At 36.9% G+C, this 23,757-nt stretch overlaps 1 protein-coding gene across 7 annotated transcripts in view; it reads left to right on the top strand.

Moving 5' to 3' along the window:
- LOC102426990 (ankyrin repeat and KH domain-containing protein 1) overlaps nt 1-23,757 on the top strand; it is a 121,423-nt gene that overhangs the window by 59,972 nt on the left and 37,694 nt on the right. For all 7 annotated transcript variants that reach the window (XM_023752075.1, XM_014453824.2, XM_023752074.1 and 4 more), the window contains 4 exons: nt 7,718-7,805; nt 14,019-14,146; nt 14,335-14,478; nt 16,022-16,124. In XM_023752075.1, coding sequence (XP_023607843.1) covers nt 7,718-7,805; nt 14,019-14,146; nt 14,335-14,478; nt 16,022-16,124 — 463 coding nt within the window. The remainder of the gene's footprint in view (nt 1-7,717; nt 7,806-14,018; nt 14,147-14,334; nt 14,479-16,021; nt 16,125-23,757) is intronic.

Genomic DNA, 23,757 nt, shown 5'->3' with positions numbered 1-23,757 from the left:
AATTCTGTGGGACCAGAAACTTAAGTTACCAATAAAAGATCTGAAATGGACTTAAAGGGCCAGACTGAAGCAACTGCCAAAACTATCTGATTAGAAGGGATAAGTTTGTGGATGGAAATTAAAAAAAAAAAAAAAACTCTCATGCAAAACGAGCTTCTTCAAATAAAAAAATTATAAAGCTCAAGTGCAAAATTATGTCCAGAGGTAGTCAAAATGCAAGTACATAAACAAAAAGCAGCAAAATAGGAGACTTTATGCCCAAGGAAACTGAAATAAAAGACTTTAATCTTGAAAATTTAACATGTTTCTTTTAAACGATGCCCAATAGTTTTAAACAGTGTGAGGCAATAAAATGATAATTGATAATTAAAAACAGGTAGGTATCAAATAAAGCAATTTAGACTTTGAGGGGGAAATTGGGAAATAAAAACGATATGTAGAATAAACAGTATATTGAATACAGTTGAATAAAGAATTAGTGAATCAGCTGAACTGGTTTGGCTCAGTGGATAGAGCATCGGCCTGTGGACTCAAGGGTCCCGGGTTCGATTCCGGTCAAGGGCATGTACCTTGGTTGCGGGCGCATCCCCACTGGGAGGCGTGCAGGAGGCAGCTGATCATGTTTCTCTCTCATCGATGTTTCTAGCTCTCTATCCCTCTCCCTTCTTCTCTGTAAAAAATCAATAAAAATATATTTTAAAAAAAAAATTAGTGAATCAGATGATAAAACAAGAAATAATACAATATAGCACAAACATGAAGAGAAATTGAGAGTAAAAAGATAGATTGGGGAGTTCCAACATACATCTATTTGAAGTTCCTGAAGGAGAGGTTAGAAATAGAAAGCAGAGACAATGTTTGAAGAAATAATGATGTAGAATTTTCTAGAATTTAAGCCAAATATTAATCCTTGGTTAAAAAATTTATCACTGAACAGAACAAATGAAACTAGAATTTTAAGGATAAAGAAAAAAATCTTAAGCCCTACCCGGTTTGGCTCAGTGGATAGAGCGTCGGCCTGCGAACTGAAAGGTCCCAGGTTCGATTCTGGTCAAGGGCACATGCCCAGGTTGTGGGCTCGATCCCCAGTGGGGGACTTGCAGGAGGCAGCTGACCATGATTCTCTCTCATCATGGATGTTTCTGTCTCTCTCTCCCTCTTCCGTCCTCTCTGAAATCAATAAAAATATATTTTAAAAAAATCTTAAAAGCTACTGGAGGATGCCCAGACCGGTTTGGCTCGGTGGATAGAGCGTTGGCCTGTGGACTCAAGGGTCCCAGGTTCAATTCTGGTCAAGGGCATGTACCTTGGTTGCAGGCACATCTCCAGTAGGGGGTGTGCAGGAAGCAGCTGATCCATGTTTCTCTCTCATTGATGTTTCTAACTCTCTATTCCTCTCCCTTCCTCTCTGCAAAAAATCAATAAAATATTTTTTAAAAAAAGCTACTGGAGGAAAAATACATTACTTATAAAGGAACAATAATCAACATTTTGACAGCAGATTCTCATCAATAATAATTACACCCTGCCACCCACCCTGAGCCCAGGGCTTGCTAGAACCAGCCCCATCCTGCTGAGGTTCCCCAAGTTAGCTGCAGGGTGGATATGCTGCAGCTCAATAGATTGTGGCTCAGAATCTCAAACAGCCTCCACCTTCAGTGTCGCCCAAAAGTGAAGCGTGGCAGACTATGACAACGCTGAGCCTTAATAAAGCCATTTTTGCTGTCTAATAACCACAGAAGATACTGGTGGTTAATATTCTCAAAATATCAAGAGAAAATAACAAAATATAGAATTTTGTACTTAACTACCATTCCAGAGGAGGAAAAATAAGCATATTTTCAGGTCTACAAAGAATAAAAGAGTGCCCTGGCTGGTTTGGCTCAGTGGATAGAGAGTCGGCCTGTGGACTCAAGGGTCCCAGGTTCGATTCCGGTCAAGGGCATGTGCCTTGGTTGCGGGCACATCCCCAGTTGGGGATGTGTAGGAGGCAGCTGATTGATGTTTCTCTCTCATTGATGTTTCTAACTCTCTATACCTCTCCCTTCCTCTCTGTAAAAAAATCAATAAAATATATTTTTTAAAAAAAGAATAAAAGAGCTTAACACCTAAGACCCTTGCTAAAAGAACTACTAAAAGATGTGTACATCAATAAGGAGAAAAATGAACTCTGGAGGAAGGCCTGGGATGCAAGAAGCTACGGTAAGCAAATAAATTGGTAAAACTATTATAAAAATTTTAGTATAAACGCTACATTTTTTTATCCTAACTTAAGGATATGTTTATTGATTTGAGAGAGAGAAATATCGATGTGAGAGAGAAGCATCAATCCCATACACACTCCAACTGGGGATCCAATCCACAACCCAGGTGTATGCCCTGACCAGGAATTGAACATACAGCCTTTAGGTGTATGGGATAATGCTACAACCAATAGAGCCACCTGGCCAGGACCTAAATCCTAAAATTTTATGCTTAGGAACAAAATAATACCAAAATTCTGGACAGCAATAACATGAAATTTAGAAGGATGTGTTAGAAGATTAAAAGCCATTCTAGGGGCTTGTGTTGATCAAACACTAAATAACTTTAGAATTTTTTAAAGAAAACATACAGCAGGTAATCAGGACAAATATAAATCTATTGAACTCAATGTCAAAGAGCAGAGACTTTTGAATTAGATTCAAAATAAAAGTCTGTTTTCAAGAAACAAACCTAAAGTAAAATGATAGGGGAAAATTGAAAAAGTGATAGAAAAAGTATGTAAGGCATTATTAATGCCAGACAAAATACAATTTTAGGCCAAAAGCATTTTTAGAGATAGATAAATGTTCCTCCAATTGATACAACAATCATTAATTAGTAACTAACAATCTACTCTCCAGATAAAATAGAAAATTTGTAGTGATAAAATTTTTTCAGACTTCTATGAAACTGATCAAACATAAAACTGTTGTTAAGAATAGAAAAGTCAAGTTTGCGCTTATAAATAAATAGGCTATGTGCTCTTTTCCAACATGGAACATGTGTAAAAATTGCCCATGTTTTAGGCCACAAAAAGTCTTTAAAACAAACTCCTTTGCCCTAGCCATTTTGGCCCATTGGATAGAGCATCAGCCTGTACCATACATGCTGGCTAGATTCCGGTCAGGGCTCGGTCAGGGCTCGTGTCTTGGTTTTGACCTCTGGGTGTGTGTGTGTGGGTGGGGGGGAGGGGCAGGGGGAGCGGGGAACGGGGAGTTGGAGGCAACCAATCGATGTGACTGTCTCACATTGTTGTTTCTCTCTGTCTCTTCCCCTCCCAGTCTCTCTAAAAATCAATGGAAAAAATATCCTCTCGTGAGGATTAATTTTTTAAAAATCACACAAAACTACTTAATCAGATGGACTGCATTCTCTGATCTCTATTGCTTTAAAAGTACAAATCAACAATAAAACATTTTTTTTAAATTCCATACACCTAGGAAATTAAAAATACTTTTACACAATTTGTGGGTTAAAGAGGCAATCATAGTAAAAATTACAAAGTAGAAATTATCACAAAAACTACACATCAAAACTTGGGTGAGAGGAGGATACAACTAAAGTGGTCCACAGAAGGAAAATTTTATATGTGTATATACATGAGAGTAAATTAAGCTAATAATAGAACAACAAAAAAGGAAATAAAGATAAAAGCAAAACTTAATAGAGTAAAAAGCAATATCATAAAAATAAGGATAAAAAGGAAAAAATAGTTGTGAAAAGCAATATTAAAAGCTAAGTTTTAAAAACTACTGAAATAGATTAAATAAGCCAGACTTCAAAATGAGGAAAGGCATAGGTAAATCATAAACACTTAAAGGGAGTTAGAACTATTTGGTAAGATAGAGATCTTTAAAATTTGCAAGGCAATCATATGAACAAGCAATAAATTTGAATACTTAGATGAAATTAATACTGTTAAATAAGTTTAAAATGATCAAAATTGACTCAGAATAGGAACCCTTGCATTGGCCATTGTGTCCAAGTGGTTAGAGCGTCAGCTCATGCACCAAAGGGTTGTGGATTTGGTTCTCGTCAAGGACATGTACCTGGGTTGCATGCCCCGGGAGCGTGGGAGAGGTAAACAATTGATGTATCTCACATCTCTCTCTTCCTCTCCTTCTCTCTCTCACTCCCCCTCCCCTCCACTCTCTAAAAATCAATGGAAAAAATATCCTTGGGTGAGGATTAAAAAAAAAAAAAGAATAGGAACCCTCAATAGAACAATAACCATATTACAAATTAAATCAGTAGTTTTAAATCAGCCATCCAGTGGAGGTAAGAGGCCAAATGTTCAAGGACTACATAATCCCTATATTATTGTAGCTGTTCCCAAGAACAGAAAAACATGTTAAACTGCACAATATGTAAGTTTATAGCCTTAGAAAATAATTTTCTGTGTTTATAAAGGAAAATCATAATGTATATCCTGAAATTTTATTGATCTTGAACAAAGATTGGCTGTACTAATAAACCCAACATTCGTAAGTAATATATACAAATTTGATTCCTATTTTAAAAGGATTTATTGGTCAGATATTTTGGTACAAATGATACATGTGGGACATACATTATTAATTTTAGGACATGAAATATTATCAATACATTTTAAAGTTTCAGTATTGTTTTACCAGCCAGTTTCTCAAACATAATTATATTGTTCAAAACCAAAGAAATGGCCCTAGCAGTTTGGCTCAGTGGATAGATTGTCGGCCTGCAGACTGAAGGGTCTGGGGTTTGATTCCCGCCAAGGGCATGTACCATGGTTGCAGGTTCCTACCTGGCCCCAGCCAGGTCCGGCCCCATGCAGGAAGCAACCAATACATCGATGTTTCTTTCTGTCTTTCCCTCTCTCTTCCACTCTCTCTAAAAATCAATAGAAAAATATCCTCAGGTGAGGATTAAAAAAAAAACAAAGGAAATTATATTTATAGGGAGTAAAATAAAATAGGCAGTTTTCATACTGTTCATTTCAGAAATTTTTGTTAGTATGTTGAATTTTGAAATTTGATTTGATCTTGGGACAAATACTTTCTGATTTCTTTTATCAGCTATGGTAATTTTTAAGTATATAGAATTAGTTAATTAAAAATTTAAAGCAGGGCAAAATCTTTTGTCTTTGTGATCCAGTAATGTTGATGGATGTCCCTGTCAGGTGTAAGAGATAAGAAAGAAAGAAAAAGGAAAAGTGACTTTATTGCCCACCCATGCTTTAGTAATAATATAGATAATAACCATCTTACTCTAAGTTTAACTACTACTCTTAATTTCCTGTTAAATTAACTTTTCTTTCTCTTATTTACTTAGAAAATTAAAACTTCAAACCTCAGTACTATGAAAGGGAAGATTTAAGAGGTCAGTTATGCTAAGGTTCCTTTTTGGTAAACAGTATTCAGGCCCTTCATTGTTTTAGATGTTAGGTTTATAATGGTAAACAAAAATGGATGCAATTGCTGTTCTCATGAAGCCTACATTTTAGTGGCAGAGGCATGTTAGCCAAATGGTTGCACAAACTAATATATGATTGGAACTTTTGAAGGAGCAGTTCATAGGGCTATAAGTCAAGAAGTTCAGGGAGGTCTTCCTTGAGGAAATGATTATTGACTTGATGTGAAGGATGAAAAAGAACTAATGGATAAATATTATAGGGAAAAGAGAACAGCTTGAGCAAAAAGCCCCTGAGGCAAGAGGGGAAATAAGTTGCTAAAGGAGTAATTTATTTCCAGTGTGTTATTAGTTATGATATTTCAGAAATAAGTCAGATGAAAAATTGGACAAACAACTTTCTAGTTCATTCTGAGTAAGATTTTCACAGTGTATATTCTGTTTTGTTTGAAGTTGCCAGAATCTTATATTTATCTATATTTGACTTTAGGTTTAAAATACATTCTAAAGCCAAATTGTGTTGGCATTATCTATACCTTAGAGTTAAAGGTTGTTGTGTAATCAATATACAGGGTAGGGTAAAGTAGGTTTACAATCGTCCATATGGAAAATAATACAATAATTAATAAATAATAACACAAGAATAAACTCTGTTTCGCATACTCACAATTGTAAGCCTACTTTTGCCTCACCATATACATAATAATTAAAAGTTAAAGCATAACTGATTTTTATAGTAGGTTGAAAGATTCTACACCATCAAGATTTTTTAAAATCTGCCCTGACCGGTTTGGCTCAGTGGATGGAGCGTTGGCCTGCGGACTGAAGGGTCCCAGGTTCGATTCTGGTCAAGGGCATGTACCTTGGTTGCGGGCACATCCCCAGTACGGGGTGTGCAGGAGGCAGCTGATCGATGTCTCTCTCTCATCGATATTTCTGGCTCTCTATCCCTCTCCCTTCCTCTCTGTAAAAAATCAATAAAATATATTTTTTTTAAAAAAGATTTTTTAAAATCTATTTTAGAGTGCAGTTCCTATCACCACAGGCCAATGTAATGTTTCCATTGGGTTGACAATCTACTCTTATTTTTCTTTTTTAAAATATATTTGTATTGATTTCAGAGGGGAAGGGAGAGGAAGAGAGAGAGATAGAAACATCAATGATGAGAGAGAATCATTGATCGGCTGCCTCTTGCATGCCCCACACTGGGGATCAAGCCTGCAATCTGGGCATGTGCCCTGACCAGAAATTGAACCCTGATCTGGTTCATGGGTCAACACTCAACCACTGAGCCGCGTGGCTGGGCTCTACTCTTATTTTTCATTATTAGTTTGCCTGAGTTGTAGATCAGATAGTTATGTAAGTAGATTAAATTCTATCTTTTTGGCAAAGCAAACAATTTTTTAAATTTACTATGTATTAGGTAGCTAAAGGATTCTCAATTAGAACAGAGCTGAAATAAAGCTTGACTTAATCACTGTTCTTTATCAAGTATTTCTTAGTTACAAAAGAAGACCAGAATAACAGAAATTACTGTTTGCACACAGTGAAAAAGTGGATAGGTAAGAGAACTTTTCATAGAAGTGATGTTATCAGCTACATTTTAATATTTAGACGAGTGAATAAGAGTTCACAGATCTACCAGCAGATAGTGCTACTTACCAGGTATAATCCTTGTAGTGTCATTTGATATTAGGATGGTTGGAAGCTGTTTAGTCATGCATTCCTCTTGCTGGCAAACTTCCTAGACTAACAGTCCTTATATTATAAAAGTGTTTCTTTTGCCTTTGATACTCAAATATTTAATTTCTACTCTTAAGAAATATCTGCTCATGGTATATTTTTTGTTTTCTTTTTCCCTTTATTCCTGAAATAACAGTATTTTTCTCCAGGGATTGGTTTCTGTCCTTTGATAGAGTTCTTATTGAATTCTGATATAAGATCAAGATCCTCCTAATCACCTCACAATACTAAGGCTCCTTTATCACAGTTCAGATGAATAGTTTGGAAAATATCTTTTTAATCTTAGGATTAGGAAAATGCAGAGATTTCTCTTTGGGGCTCAAACTAAACATAAGTATTATCTTTAATGGTTATAGTTTGGTATACAAAGCTGAACTTGACCTTAAAAGGTTACCACCTAGTGTGGACTGAAATTAATCCTATATTTTGGAGGAATTGAGGTAGGTTGTATAAGTGACTACATGGAGTAAGTATTAAATCTTCATTATGTCTATGTCATTGATATTAAGTATTTAAAATAGATGCTTAATGAGTTATTGATGGATTATTTTTGTTTCTTTAATAGGAACATGAATCTGAAGGTGGAAGAACACCTTTGATGAAAGCTGCAAGAGCTGGTCATTTGTGCACTGTGCAGTTTCTTATTAGCAAAGGTAAAGAAAGTACAAGTGATCATTTCCAAGAGGCTACAATTTCTGGGGGTAAAAAATCCTAAACTTGCAATTTATATTAAAGCTACTTTGCCTTTAACATAAGTACTATATTCTAGTCCTGTGTTGCTATATTTTTTTGGTAATCATAGAGTTCGTGAGATACTTACTGGAATCTTTATTAGTTTTGAGTTTGAAGTTTTTGTCAGCCAAATAGCAGGTGGTTACTCCCAAAATTTGGAAAAGCCAAATGTAAATGTCGGTATATTTAGTAGATATTGTTCACCACTTAATGATTATAAGGCCAGTTCTGCTGGAAATACGGGGAGGTAGAAGGGGGGGAGTGTGCTACTGTTGTTTATGGGACAGTTAAATTAATCAAGTATGCAAAGGTATTATTTATTATTATTGTATTTATTTGATTATATTTAAGCAAAGAAGTTCAATTGATGCATGACGAGGTAGTTCAATACTGTTTACTGTAGAAAAGTGAAACACTTCTGAACTCATGTTAGGTTGAACCATATAAAATTGTCATTTTATACATCAAAAAATGGTGTATAATATCAGCAGTTTCATTTGGTTCAGTCTAACTTTGTGTATTATAGTGTTAGAGGTACTTGGGCATCTTATAAAAAACTCTAGGATAGGACGGCAAAATGCAAGGAAGGTCCACTCAGGTGATGCCATATTATTAAAATAAAAATTTTCTATCTCTATTCCAATAAAACTCATATTTTGTGCCATTAAGAATGCAGTATAATATTTTATTATTTTAAAGATAAAGTATTTCTTTAATTAGATAAAACAAGGTTTATTTTCTCTATATCGCATTTTTGCTACCAAGTAAGGCCTATCTTTTTCTTTTTTTAAATTTTTACTTATTGATTCTAGAGGGAGAGAAAGAAACATCAATTTGTTGTTTCACTTATTTGTACATTCATTGGTTGATTCTTATGTGTCCTGACCAGAGATTAAACCCACAACCTTGGCATACTAGGACAATGCTCTAACCAACTGAGCTACTTGGCCAGGGCTAAGACCTATCTATAATAATAAAAGCATAATATGCTAATTAGACCAGACATCCTTCCAGACAACCTTCCAGACGAAGTCGGGGCTGCGAGGGAAGCCCAGGTCCCTGGTGCCTGCCAGCGGCCAGAGGGAAGCCCGGGTCACAGGTGCCAGAAGGAAGCCGGTGCCGGCAGCTGGAGGAAGGAAGGCCTACTCTTTCATGAATTTCATGCATCGGGCCTCTAGTTTATGTACACTGAGTGGCCAGATTATTATGACCACCTGACATTTGTAGGCAAATTAGCTATAATTTCATGCTGAAGTTGCTAGAGCAGGGGTCCTCAAACTTTTTATACAGGGGGCCAGTTCACTGTCCCTCAGACCATTGGAGGGCCGGACTATAGTTTAAAAAAAAAACTATGAACAAATTCCTATGCACACTGCACATATCTTATTTTGAAGTAAAAAAACAAAACGGGAACAAATACAATATTTGTATTTGCATGTGGCCTGCGGGCCGTAGTTTGAGGACCCCTGTGCTAGAGGGTCAGACCATTATAAATAGGGAAGCAGGTTGTTTACCACGACAGTAGAAGTGATTTTTTTCTGAAGATATGGGTAAACAACGCGATTTAACAGCCTTTGAACGTGGGATATATATATATATATATATATATATATATATATATATATATATATGTATGTATGTATATTTGCCTACAAATGTCAGGTGCTCATAATAATCTGGCCACTCAGTGTATACAAAAAGCCAGTGACAAGAATACAGTAATGACTGGAATGACTAGTTACTATGACACCAACTGCGGCCAGCGAACCGGTCGATCAGGGGTGGGGCCAGCCGGCCCGCCCCTGATGGGCCCCCACCACCCCATTGGCCCACAGCCCCTCCCCCCAGCCAGCCCCACTCCCAATGTGCCCCTATTGGCCCACAGCCCCTTCCCCCGGCCGGCCCTGCTCCTGATTGCCCCCCCTACCCCAATAGGGGGTGGGGCCTGCATGCCAACCTCCTGCAGCCCCTCCCCCTGCTAGCCCTGCCCCCGATGGGCTCCCACCACACCAATCGGGGGCAGGGCTGGCTACCCAACCTCCCATGGCTCCTCCCCCCGCCGCTGATCCCCATTTGGTCCCCCCCACCCCAAGTGGGGGCAGGGCCTGCCAGCCAATCCCCCGTGGCCCTCCCCCCAGCTAGCCGGTCCCTGATCGGGCCGATCGGGGTGGGCTGGCTGGCCAACTTCCTGCCGTCTCCTCCTCCTGACAGGCTCAGCCCCGATCCGCCCTGATTGGGGCCTGGCCGGCCGGACCCCACCCATGCATGAATTCATGTACTGGGCCTCTAGTCTTTATATAATGCTATAAAATACTCTGTAAAAATTATTTACCTCAACCACACATAAGTATAAACAGATGGATAACCTTGGAAGTTCTCCCATGCTCCTTTATACCCAACTGCCCTGCTAAGCAATTAGGCTTGTCAGGAGTAGGAACACATTGATTATAGTTTTTCTAGGCTGTAGTAACTGCTAAATAGTCTATAATCTAAATGTATTATTAACCTCCTGGCAGGCATGGCATCAACCTATGAACCATGAGGTCATTGTTGGATTCCTCATTAGGGCACATGCCCATGTTGCAGCTCAGTCCCCAGTTTGGGGTGTGCAGGAGACAGCCAATCAAATGATTCTTTCTCATCATTGATGTTTCTGTCTCTCTCCCTCTCCCTTCCTTTCTGAAATCAATAAAAATATATTTTTTAAAGTAAATGAAATAAATTTATTATTAACAACTTTAAAAATAATCTCATGTTGCTAATGGAGGATGTTTATTGATGTGTCTTGCCTTTCCCAAGGATTAGGTTCAGCTAGATATTTCTGAAAATTAAATAAATTAATAATAGTTTCACCCATAGATTTATTTTTCTCCTCATTAAGTAAGTTTGGAATTAAGGAAGAGGGAAGAATGAATATTGCTATAGTCTTAACTATCTAGGTTAGCCCTCTGGGGTCTGTAAAAGATGATTGAACTAAAATACAGTTCTTTTTTTCAAGAGGCCAAAAACAAATTTTTTTTAATTAAATCTTTATTGTTCAGATTATTACAGTTGTTCCTCTTTTTCCCCCCCATAGCTCCCCTCCACCCGGTTCCCACCCACCCTCTGTCCTCATCCATAGGTGTACGATTTTTGTCCAGTCTCTTCCCGCACCCCCCACTTTCCTTTCCCCCCCGAGAATAGTCAGTCCACTCCTTTTCTATGCCCCTGATTCTATTATATTCACCAGTTTATTCTGTTCTTCAGATTATTTATTCACTTGATTTTTAGATTCACTTGTTGATAGATGTGTATTTGTTGTTCATAATTTTTATCTTTACCTTTTTCTTCTTCTTCCTCTTCTTAAAGGATACCTTTCAGCATTTCATATAATACTGGTTTGGTGGTGATGAACTCCTTTACCTTTTTCTTATCTGTGAAGCTCTTTCTCTGACCTTCAATTCTGAATGATAGCTTTGCTGGGTAAAGTAATCTTGGTTGTAGGTTCTTGGTATTCATCACTTTGAATATTTCTTGCCACTCCCTTCTGGCCTGCATAGTTTCTGTTGAGAAATCAGCTGACAGTCGTATGGGTACTCCCTTGTAGGTAACTGATTTTCTATCTCTTGCTGCTTTTAAGATTCTCTCTTTGTCTTTTGCCCTTGGCATTTTAATTATGATGTGTCTTGGTGTGGTCCTCTTTGGATTCCTTTTGTTTGGGGTTCTCTGTGCTTCCTGGACTTGTAAGTCTATTTCTTTCACCAGGTAGGGGAAGTTTTCTGTCATTATTTCTTCAAATAGGTTTTCAATATCTTGCTCTCTCTCTTCTGGCACCCCGATAATTTGGATGTTGGTACGCTTGAAGTTGTCCCAAAGCTCCTTACACTATCTTCATATTTTTGGATTCTTTTTTCTTTTTTTTTTTCCGGTTGGGTGTTTTTTGCTTCTTCGTATTTCAAATCTTTGACTTGATTCTTGTGATCCTCTAGTCTGCTGTTGGAACTCTGTATAATATTCTTTATTTCAATCAGTGTATGCTTAATTTCTAATTGGTCCTTTTTCATAACCTCGAGGGTCTCACTAGATTTCTTGAGGGTCTCACTAAATTTATCAGCGGTTTCTAGAAAATTCTTGAAAAACCTTATAAGTGTGGTTTTGAACTCTATATCCAGTAGTTTGCTTTCCTCCATTTCTGTCATTTGTGACCTGTTTCTTTGTCTCCGCATTTTTTATGCTTCCCTGTGTTGATAGAGTGGCTTTCTGTGCTAGGTGTCCTATAGGGCCCAGTGGCTCAGCCTCCCCAATTACCTGAGGTGGACACTCTTGGTGCACCCCTTTGTGGGCTTTGTGCACAGTCTTGTTGTAGTTAAGCCTTAATTGTTGTTAGTATCAGTGGGAGGAATTGACTTCCAGGCCAATTGGCTGTGAGAATCAGCTGTGTCTATGGTGGGAGAACTTCTGGGCTGGAGACACCCTTCTGGGGCAAGACTTGCTTCAGTGGGGCTTTGGTGCTCACTGAGTCTGCCCCCTGAGTGTGTCCCTTATGGATCTGAGGAGTTGTAATCTGGATGGTCCCACTCTGACCACTGGGTACACTGGCTCTTGGATCTCTAAGGAGGTGCTAATTTAGCCTCTGCCTGAGGCTACCCAGCAGGAGCTATGGAGAGATCTACAGATTCCTCTTCTTTGTTTGGGTTTTGGAGGTGCCCAGATGAGGCCCAGCTGTGAAGCAATGCAAGCTGCTGTGGGGCCTTGGGCCTTCTTTTGGAAGTTCTGGGTCTCTCTGACTCTGCTGCAGTTCATTAGGTAATTTTCAGATTGCAAAGGGCCAGGCCTTTCATATGCAAAAGCCTCTGCCACAGCTTGGGTGGGGCGGGGTCTCAGGGGATCAACAGGGTGGAGCAAGCAGCTATGGCTGCTCCTCAGTCCTACCCTAAGAGGCCCCACGTCTCAGTGTCCTGGTAATTGCTGCAAGCACCTCTGAGAGAAAGCTGCCCTCGAGTTCCGCCTGCTGCCAGACAGTCCAGTTTCTCCCCGTATGAGTCTGGGTTCCCAGAGACTCGCCCAGAACTGGAGTTCAGAGCAGTCGGGAGCTTGAGACTCCCTCCCGATTGAAAAATGGCAACCATGTTCTCAATTGCCAGCCCTTTCCACGTGCTCCTTGGTACCTCTGCACTTTACTTCCGCACCTCCTCTGAGTCTCAAGTGTGCTTTTCTCTTTCCTTCTAGTTGTATAATTTCCACTCAGCCAGCCTTCCTGTGGTTCTGGATGATGTCCGTTTTGTCTTTTAGTTGTATTTTTGAAGTGGTTGTGCGAGGCAGCAATTTCCGGTGTTTACCTATGCCGCCATCTTGGTTTCTCTCCAAAAACAAATTTTTAAAAACAGGCTGAGAAAAGATTGTGCCTTTAGGTTTGCTTCAGGTCATATTGTACAAAGTTATTGAGCAACTTACTAAATAATCTTTCTGATAATATATTTGGATAATCTTCTCTTCTCTTCATATCCACATTCCTCTGACTCTTAAAATACACAATATGAAGAATTATATTTCCCTTAAATAGGGTTTTAAAAAATCTGTTATTTCTACTTTGAGACCTGGCTATATTGCCCTGTTCTAGAAATAGATAAAAAATGTCTTTGAAACATTTTGAAAGTTACATAAAATGGTATTATTTGATGCTATGTTAACCCATATATATTTATTACTTAGTCTTCTAGATTTTCCATTTTAAAAGTGATATTGAATGAAAGAACTACAACTACGTGCAACAATGTGGATGAATCTCACAAATATTATGTTGAGCGAAAGAAGCCAGACACAAACAAAAGAGTACACTGTATGACTTCATTCATATAAAGATCAAAAACTAAAACCAGTTTGGAAGTCAGAATAGTAATACCATTGAGGGGTGGGTACTGACTGAAAGGGGGCACAAGGTGGAACTTCTGGTATGTGGGTAATGTTCTATTTCTTGATCTGGGTGCTGGTGACACAGGTGTGTTCACTTTGTGAAAATTTTTCAAACTATACAATAATGATTGATGCGTTTTTTTCTATCTGTATTATAGTTCAAAAGATCTTTAAAATGATATTGTCTATGAACTGGCTTGATTCCAACTTTTGCTAAGATTGCTATTTATTTCTACTTTAAGGTGCCAATGTGAATCGGGCTACAGCCAATAATGATCATACAGTGGTGTCGCTGGCATGTGCAGGAGGTCACCTGGCAGTTGTTGAACTACTCTTGGCTCATGGGGCTGACCCTACTCATCGACTCAAGGTATTCTACTAAAAAATAAGTGAATAAATAAATAATGTATATATTAAAATGTTTAATCTCTTAGTGCTTAATATTCATTACTCTTTAATGAGTTTTGATTTTACATGAGTTGCTAAGAAACTAAATGTGTATAGTAATCATATAAGAAGAAATTTACAAATAATAATTATGGTGTCAATTTTTCTCAGGATGGCTCAACAATGCTCATCGAAGCTGCAAAAGGTGGCCATACTAATGTTGTTTCTTATCTATTGGATTATCCAAACAACGTTCTATCAGTTCCTACTACAGATGTATCTATACTCACTCCACCTTCTCAAGATCAATCTCAGGTAAAGTAAAACAGAGCTTATTTGAAATGATAACTATTCTTACCAGTTGGGAATTTTTTTAAAAATATATTTTATTGATTTTTTGCAGAAAGGAAGGGAGAGGGATAGACAGTTAGAAACATCGATGAGAGAGAAGCATTGATCAGCTGCCTCCTGCACACCCCCTACTGGGGATGTGCCTGCAACCAAGGTACATGCCCTTGACCGGAATCGAACCTGGGACTCTTCAGTCCCCAGGCCGATGCTCTATCCAGTGAGCCAAACCGGCTAGGGCTCAGTTGGGAATTTTTGTTTAAAATTTGTTTTAAGCAAAATTGGCTTGTTTCTTTTTTCTATTACATATTGAGATAAACATGATCCTAGGTTCTTAAGGTTTCTTTTATTCAAAAGTTCATGGAAATTTTTAAATCTTATTTACTAAAAATAGTGTTTTTTAAAAATATTTAATACCAAATATAAATATTTAATATTTACATATTAAATATTTCATACCAAATATAAATATTCCAAATTCTCATCTTACTACAACTAGGTTTTGGGGTTGTTTGTTTTTTAATGAATGTATTAAGCATAATTTTGAACCAAAAAAAAGCTTTTCCCTAATACCTCCTAAGACATTATTATTTATCCTAGAGTTAACTATTTTGCCAACCAGCAAAGTATAGTTAACCAGGAGATATGCACCAAAAGTTTATTAAAGTAATTTTTAAACCTAAAAATATGGAGAGAATATAGAGAATATACTAAGCATACAGAGTTTAGTGAAATCTTAAGTTCTTGTCTACAAAATTATCCTGAGAACTGCTAAATACTCCAACTCAGGAGACATTTGGAATTTTTCTTTCTTTTGACCCATGTGGAATTTGAACAAGGATAAATTGGCCAGTAATTATGTGAATTGTACTCCTAGCTATATAATTGGAACCAACAAGGCTTTCTTCTTAGCAAGAGAGTAATATTCCATTTAGCTTAAATCATTTACTTGTAGATTGCCTGCGTTTGTCCAATCAATATTCTTAGAAATTATTCCTTAGTGAAATTTTTTTAATCTTTATTGTTGAAAGTATTACTTAGGTCCTCCTTTTCCCCCCATTAATCTCCTCCAGCCCTCTTCCGTCTCCTCCCCACCCCCAGGCTGTCACCACCCCCATTGTCTGTGTCCACCCATTATGCATATATGCATACAAATTCATTAGTTGATCTCTTTTCACCCACCCTCCCCTGCCTTCCCTCTGAGGTTCAACAGTCTGCTCATGCTTCTATGACTCTGGATCTATTTTTGATCATCAGTTTATTTGGTTCATTGGGTTGCACATGACTGAGATCATGTGATACTTATCTTTCTCTGACTGGCTTATTTCGCTAGCATAAAACCCTACAGGTGAATTTTTTGGTGTTTTGTTCTTGTTTTTTTCTTAATTTTTAAGAAACAAAAACGTGAATCGGTTTATGAAAAAAATCTACAACAGGATCTCTGTTTAATGTGTGGGTCTTTGTTTTACTCTTTGGTCTGAGATTATTTTTTTCTGAGTTGACTTTTTAGGTTCCACGTGTACCAATGCATACACTTGCCATGGTTGTACCTCCCCAAGAGCCTGACAGAAGTTCACAGGAGAACTCCCCTGCCCTTTTAGGAGTACAAAAAGGTTAGTTTTTAAATTATTTCTTTAAAATGGGTATTTTATTATCTAATTAATGAATTCATTAGTATGTATCCCATATTAATTCATACATTAATTGAGGTAGGTAATTCTGAAAATGCTAATAGCCTTACAGACTATAAAATAGAAAATACATAAATACTAAGAAAAATGACTTCTTATTTTCCTGTTAACATATTGCTAGGTGTAATTTTTATCTGACATAGATGAAGATACTTAAGAAGAAGCAAACCAAGTTTTTGATTAAAGTAGCACAAATTTATCAGGCATTCATTTCCCATTTGATAATTCTTTAGCTAAGCAGTAGTACAATATGAGGAATGAAAATGTATATTTTTTGTCTAGTTAAGTCTTAGTAACAATGATTCAATTCAGTGAGTGAGAAGTTTTAAGAATTACTAAATTTAGTTTCTTTCACATAATGCAAAATACAGTGTGTTAACATCTGTCAATATGTGAACCTGGACAAATAACTATCAAAAAGTATATAAGTAATACCCAAGTGAATATTAAGAAGGAGTATACACTATTTAAAGGACTCAAGTTTATGAGCTCTGATATTTTTCTGCTATCTTTTCACTTGTAGATATAAAAACTACCTTGATTTGATAATCATATATAGTTGTCATATCCAAGTTCTTTGAAATAAGAAAATAGGTACTTTGTAAGGTATTAAGAACTACATAAAAACAAATGTATGAGCATATTTCATTCCGTATATGATAATCAAGTCCTAGGTTTTTGAAATCACAATGAGGTGTGTTAGTATGTATTAGTCTCTTTAATACTGGGATTTAAGAAAAGTTGGTGGGGGGGGGGGTGGTCAATCAGGGAAAAAGGAGACATATGTAATACTTTAAACAATAAAAAAGAAAAGTTGGTTAGGGGTAATTGTTACAGCAGCAAACAGAAGTTTCTTTCAAATTATGCCAGTTTTAGTAATTTAGAGTATTGAGGGCCTTCGCCAAGGATTATTTCATTTCTAAACTATTAATTTTAGAGATAAAATGTCTCTAGTGTCTCTGACTTATGCTAATTCTAGCAGCTTTCCATTAGACACATAGCTATTTAAACTTTTAAGAAAATGAAGGCTGCCATTTTTAATCTTAATGAATAAAAAGCAAAGTAAGCATGTACTTATTAAGGAATCTGAGCATCATAACTAGCCTTTAATAAAATACTGAAACCTAAATGCCTCTGTTTTTGTTGTTTCTTGTTTGGCTAAACCCTATATAGGACTGTACTGACTTTGGCCAGGGAAATCCAGTACTACATAAGAAATCTTTAAAAAATATACATTATTAACACATACCACAAAATAACCAAGAAATAAGCTAGGAAGGACATGAAGTATGTATAGAGAGCAAGTAAAACATTTTAAATTTAGATTTAATATGTAAGTAAACTGAAATGTTTGGATGATTTTTTAAGTTGATACTCAAGTGAGTAATCATATTTTTGCTTCTAAGATACCTCCTTGTATGGAGTATTTATTTATCTTCACTTTGATGTTTTACTACTTATTGAATAATATAAAAATAAATTAACCTTTTAAGAAACTTTCATTTTTCTAAATTATTAGGGAAGAAAAAAGTTAACACTTATATCTGGATACTTGGGCACTTGCTGTTGCCAGCTGCCAAGTGACATTGCCAACCTAATATATATTTATGCAGGATCAAACTATGATCATGTATGTGTTAAGATGTAATGTTAGGATAAATCATGTGCATCATAGAATGTTATATCACTATGAATTAGGAAAAATCAGTTGATATCAGAGTGCACACTGAATCAATGGAATAAAAAACCCTATCTTAAATTATTAAATATATGTTATTATATTTTTCTCCTTAAGGTGGCTTTTTCTCCTTAATACATCTCATTTATGTCTCTAGAGAAGTTCCTTTGAATGATGAAATTGATGTTTGACGCTTTTGTTTCTCCTAACATCTGTGTTGCATATGTGATTAGGGATAAAGGAAGGATTCTTATTCTCTAAGACTCTTATTTTCCTCTTCTAGCAATCATCTTTTCAAGTTCTTATAACATTTTATTCCTGTCTTTTTTAAATAAATCTTTTTTATTATTCATACCTGCATCCTTTAAAATATATTCATGCCCTAAATCTTACCCAGGTATTATATACTACTCATATATTCTTTTCTTTCATGACCCATTTGCACCATTTGTCTAGGCTCCATTCATCTTGACCCATATCTCCTGATATAGGCAACTTATCTCATTTGTTGCTTACAATTCTAGGTGGCATCTGAGAGACCTCAGAATCACTCTATAAACAAAATGGGCAACTAGGAGAGAGTGATATGCTCAGTTTTCCAGCATTGTTTAGCTACATTATGTATACTTGTGAATATTCAGATGGGAAAGGATATATAAGTGATATCACCCCCATGCCTTACAAAATTAATTTTTAAATTTGTCATTTGAAGCCATTTGTCGCATCTAATTTATTTGTTGTAACTGGTTCTCCAGAGATTCTAAAAGAGAGGACTGGATTATCCTATGCAGGTTAACAGTTTAGAATTTAATCTGTTACAAAGCATTTAAATGATGTCAGGATAAAACAAAACCTATATCTTTTGTGTGCACCTCAAGCCCTCTAGAGGAGTAATTTCTTTGCTCTGAACTCCTACAGCACTTTATTGGATCTTCCTTCTGGCTCTGGTCACTGCTACTCCTGCCCCCTCCTCCCCTTTTGGAACTCATGTGTAGAAGGTTGGGTTAATCATACTCAATTCCTGGTGCTTTGACATTGTGGCTCCTCTCTTACTCCCTTTATCTCTCTTTCATTCCCCTACTTGCCCTGTGGGCAATCATTCTGGGTTGTTTTTTTGTTTTTTTTTGGGGGGGGGTTGATGTGTAGATTCTTTTGTTCTTACACATTCTCATAATATGTTTACTACTTAATGGGTATTTTAAATTTAACAAGTGGTATTGTGCTGAATTCCATTTTGTTTTTTACTTTTTTCATTCAATACTGTTTTTAAGATCTATTTATGTGTCTACCTCTATATTGTTTCTGCCTGCAGAACAGTGCTTCACCCTGTATATCCTTCATTTTTCACCAGTCCTTTCTCCCAGTGATGGGTACCCAGTTGCTTCTCACTTCTCACAGATAATGCTGTGATGAAAATCCTTATATACTCCCCTTGTAGGTCTTTGTGAGAATTTATTTGGGATAAATTTAGGAACAGAATTGCCTGTCATAGGAATGCATACTGTTTATCTGAGAGTATTACAAATTTGCTCTCTATAATGGCTAGAACAGTTTACACTCCCACCAGCAATGCATGAGGGTTCCTATATTATACCCCCTATTCCAGGCCTGCCAATCCTTGGATTTATCCCTATATTTGGACTTGTATACTTTTATCTCCTCTTTTAGACTGTAAGCTCCTCAAGGGCAGGGTTTATGTTGTTTATCTTTGTATAATCCACTATGCCTTGCTTGTTCTATTTGTTCCAATATTTGTTGAATAAACTAATGAATACCAGGCTAAGAATATATATCATTCTGAATGCAAAAGAAAATTATTAAACATTTTTAAGAAGGGAGATGTGATTAAAGAATGATGTTTTTAAAAAAATTAATCAAGAAGTAGTATTCTAAAATGGTGGGAAAGATTGAAAACAGCAATATAAATGTAAAGTAAGAACTCAATTAACATACCTCTTTTATATCCCAGAGTTGTTTATTGGAATAGGTACCTGAAAAGTTCTCATATTTTTATATCAAATCATTAAAAGTGCATAGAGCCCTGGCTGGTGTGGCTCAGTGGATAGAGCGTCGGCTTTTGTACCAAAGTGTCGTGGGTTTGATTCCCAGTCAAGGGCATGTACCTGGGTTGCAGGTTCATTCCAGCCCAGTCAGGATGCTCAGGAGGTAACCAGTCAATGTGTCTCTCTCACATCGATATTTCTCTCTCTCTCTTTCTCCCTCCCTCCCTCCCCTCCTTCCACTCTCTCTGAAAGTCAATGGAAAAAATATCCTCAGGTGAGGATTTTAAAAAAAAGTGTATAGAAAAATATATGTATAGTGAATGAAATTGAGTGTTTTTATGGAATTTTTACTACTGATATTCTCTAATTTAATAGATTTCTATTATGTATTCATGTTTACATGGATTACATATGCCCAAATTTAATAATGCCTTTTAACATACAACTGCTTAGAAGGCAAAAGGTTGAATTAATCTTTTAGCATGTAACATAGATGCTCTGTCTTTGAACACTCTTGGTTAACCTTACTATCCTATATAATAAAGATGTAAAATGCAAATGGTCATTACGCCATGAAGCATAACGACCAACCACATAACGACTGTGGGGCGGAGGGAGCTACTGGAGGGCGGGGCAGCGGGTGGAGAGCTACAGAAGGGGGCAGGACAGCAAGCTATGAAGGAGGGTAGGGGGCGGGGGGAGCTACAGGAGGGCAGGGCAGCGGGCGGAGAGCTACTGGAGGGCAGCAGCGAGCTACTGGCACACAGATTCGTGTGCAGGGCTACTAGTGTTAAAGGCGTGCTCTGCTACTTTGGGAAATTTTGTGACAGGTATTTAGACATAAAGAAAAAATGATGAATCCCAGGCCAATGACTTTCATTTTTCACTATGACCACAATAAGAACATTGAAACCCAGGACACATTGTACATCTATTTATCCAAACACAAATTCCATTAGATAATATATATACTCTATTACATTTGATGTACTGTGTTATTTTCTATACTACTTCATCAACCTTTTTTTCTATTTCAATTTAAGACCCAGCTGTTTAAAAATCATTCTAGCCCTAGCCGGCTTGGCTCAGTGGATAGAGTGTTGGCCTGCGGACTGAAGAGTTGTGGGTTCGATTCCAGTCAAGGGCACATGCCCGGGTTGCAGGCGATACCCATAGGGGGTGTGCAGGAGGCAGCCAATCAATGGTTCTCTTTCATCATTGATGTTTCTATCTCTCTCACCCTCTCCCTTCCTCTCTGAAATCAATAAAAATATTTTTTTTTTAAAATCATTCTAGCCCTAGCCTATTTTGCTCCATGGATAGAGTGTCAGCCTGCAGACTGAAGGGCCCCGGGTTCGGTTCCGGTCAAGGGCACATGCCCAGGTTGCAGGCTTGATCCCCAGTAGGAGGGTGTGCAGAAAGCAGCCACTCGATGATCCGCTCTCATCATTGATGTTTGTGTATCTCTCTCCTTCTACCTCTCCCTTCCTTTCTGAAATCAATAAAGATTTTTTTTAATGATTGTAAAAAAAATAATTCTAGTAAGGTGCTATGTAGAGATATAAGAAAGCAAAGGGGTCACAGAACAAAGTTTATATCTGATTAGACAAAACCAAGTAAGAAATACGAAACCAAATCTACTGGTATGTCATGTATTTTGTCCTTTAGCCATTATATTTCTATTGCACAGTATACTAATTATTTTAGACACAAAAAATGATTGGTAGAATTAACTCATTTCAATAATAAACTAAATATCTGGCATGTACATGTCCACCTCATTCCCTCACTGCCCATAAAAAAAAAAAAAATAAAGGTCTCGTTCAAAGCTGTCTCCATATTATGGTTTCCTATTACAAAGTTTTTCTACTGGAAACCAAACCAAAAAGATGAGATGGTGACTTTTCCTAAATTCCTAGAAAGTACTTTATAATGTCATCCAATGTTACCAATGAATAGATTTATTTATTTACATGTGACAGTGGAAGATGTTGGAAGGAGATGGAACTCTTATTTTCTAGCATCTTATATACTACTTACTACCTTCCTACTAACTGAAAATTTGTTGCTAAAAGAACACTTGTCACATTCTCTATTTTTCCCCAAAATTGAAGGTGTTGCTTCAGCTTCTGGGAATGATTAGGTTGTATTATTTATTTTTCACCAACTTGGTTTACTTTTGATATTACAGCTTGTGTTAGTGCTTTGATGTGTATCTAGGCTCTTTGGAGAAGAACTGCTTTTTGTTCATTACTTTCACCATCCTTTGTTTTTACTGCTACATATACTAGTATTCTGGGCTTATAGTTTCTATATTTAGTTAAGTTACTTTTAGTAATCTTGTATTTTAAACTTCTTGCATCTTATTTATTAACAAGAAAGGGCCATTTCTACTGTTACTGTCCTCAATTCTAGCCTTATTTTGGATCATCTTATTATTTGTTAGATTTTTAATTTTTGAACATTCTTAAGTTCATATAATTACCAGTCTGGTTAGTGTTGAACTCTTACATGGATTTCCTTAATCTTATATACAAAATACATATCAACTATATAAGGGTGTTTTGAAATTAATAAGTGTTTAAAGGAGCTTTCAGTCTTTGCAGAATTTTTAAATTCAGTATGCTAAAGTCATTGAATTTATCACACAACTGAATTTTTGTTGTTGTTATTTATGCTGGTTATCCTCCCTTTTCTTATCTGTTGATTGTCATTAGGTACTTTGAACAAATATGTCAAGCCATGAATTCCTATATAAACTTATAGAAATATTTATAAAATTATCTCACAAATCTAAAGGCTATTGCTTTGAAAGAATAAAGTATTTCTTCACCACTTTGTTCAGATAGAAATGTAAAACTGAATATAGACAATACATTTTGCTAAGTTTGCATTTAAAGAATAAGTGTCTTAAAGTGATGGCGGTGATTTTGGAACTGTGGTCTTCTGACCTTGTTAAAGACAGTTTCTTGTGGAAAAACTGTTAGTCTTTTTCAGTAATAAAGCATGTTGCAGATATTAGAACTACCTGCAGTTTTAACATCTCCCATTCTAGCAAAGAAGCAGTTGAATCTCTGATTTTATTTTTCAGTGGTTTTGTCACCTCTTGCAATTCAGTATATTTTAACATCTTATAGGTGACTTTTTTCCTTTGGATTTGAGAATCATTTTTAATGCATTGGATGATCTGTTTTTTAAATTCTTAAGTTAACTATGTTTATGTTATTCATATATGTTGACTACAGTCCAAAAGAGTGGACAACTAATTTTTTTTCTGAGTTCTTTTTTAATCCTCACCGAAGGACATTTTTCCCACTGATTTCTAGAGAGAGAGTAAAGGGAGGGAGGAGGGGGAGAGAGAGAGAGAGAGAGAGAAACATTGATATGTGAGAGAGACACATTGACTGGTTGCCTCTGGAACACACCTGGACCGAGGCCAGAGATCGAACCCACAACTGAGGTATGTGCCCTTGACAGGGAATGGAACCCAAGGCCAACACTCTAACCACTTAGCAACACTGGCCAGGGCAACTTTATTGTATTTAAAATTAAACAGCAATGAAGCTGTTAAAAAAGAACTGGGTAGGCTTGGCCATTTTGTTCAGTGGTTAGAGCATCGGCCTGCAGACCAAAGGGTCTCGGGTTAATTCCCGGTCAAGGGCACATACCTTGGTTGTGGGTTCTATCCCTGGCCCTGATTGGGGTGCAGGCCGAGGCAACCAATACATAAATGTTTCTCTTTCTTTTTCTCTCTCTTTCTCTCCCTCTTCCTCCTTCCCTCACTTCACCTTCTCTAAAAATCAACGGAAAAAATATCCTAGGGGGAGGATTCACACACACACACACACACACACACACACACACACACACACAC

This window comes from Myotis lucifugus, unplaced genomic scaffold (genome assembly GCF_000147115.1).
Source record: "Myotis lucifugus unplaced genomic scaffold, Myoluc2.0 scaffold_28, whole genome shotgun sequence".
NCBI classification, from domain to species: domain Eukaryota; kingdom Metazoa; phylum Chordata; class Mammalia; order Chiroptera; family Vespertilionidae; genus Myotis; species Myotis lucifugus.
This window is presented reverse-complemented; position numbering and strand designations above follow the sequence as displayed.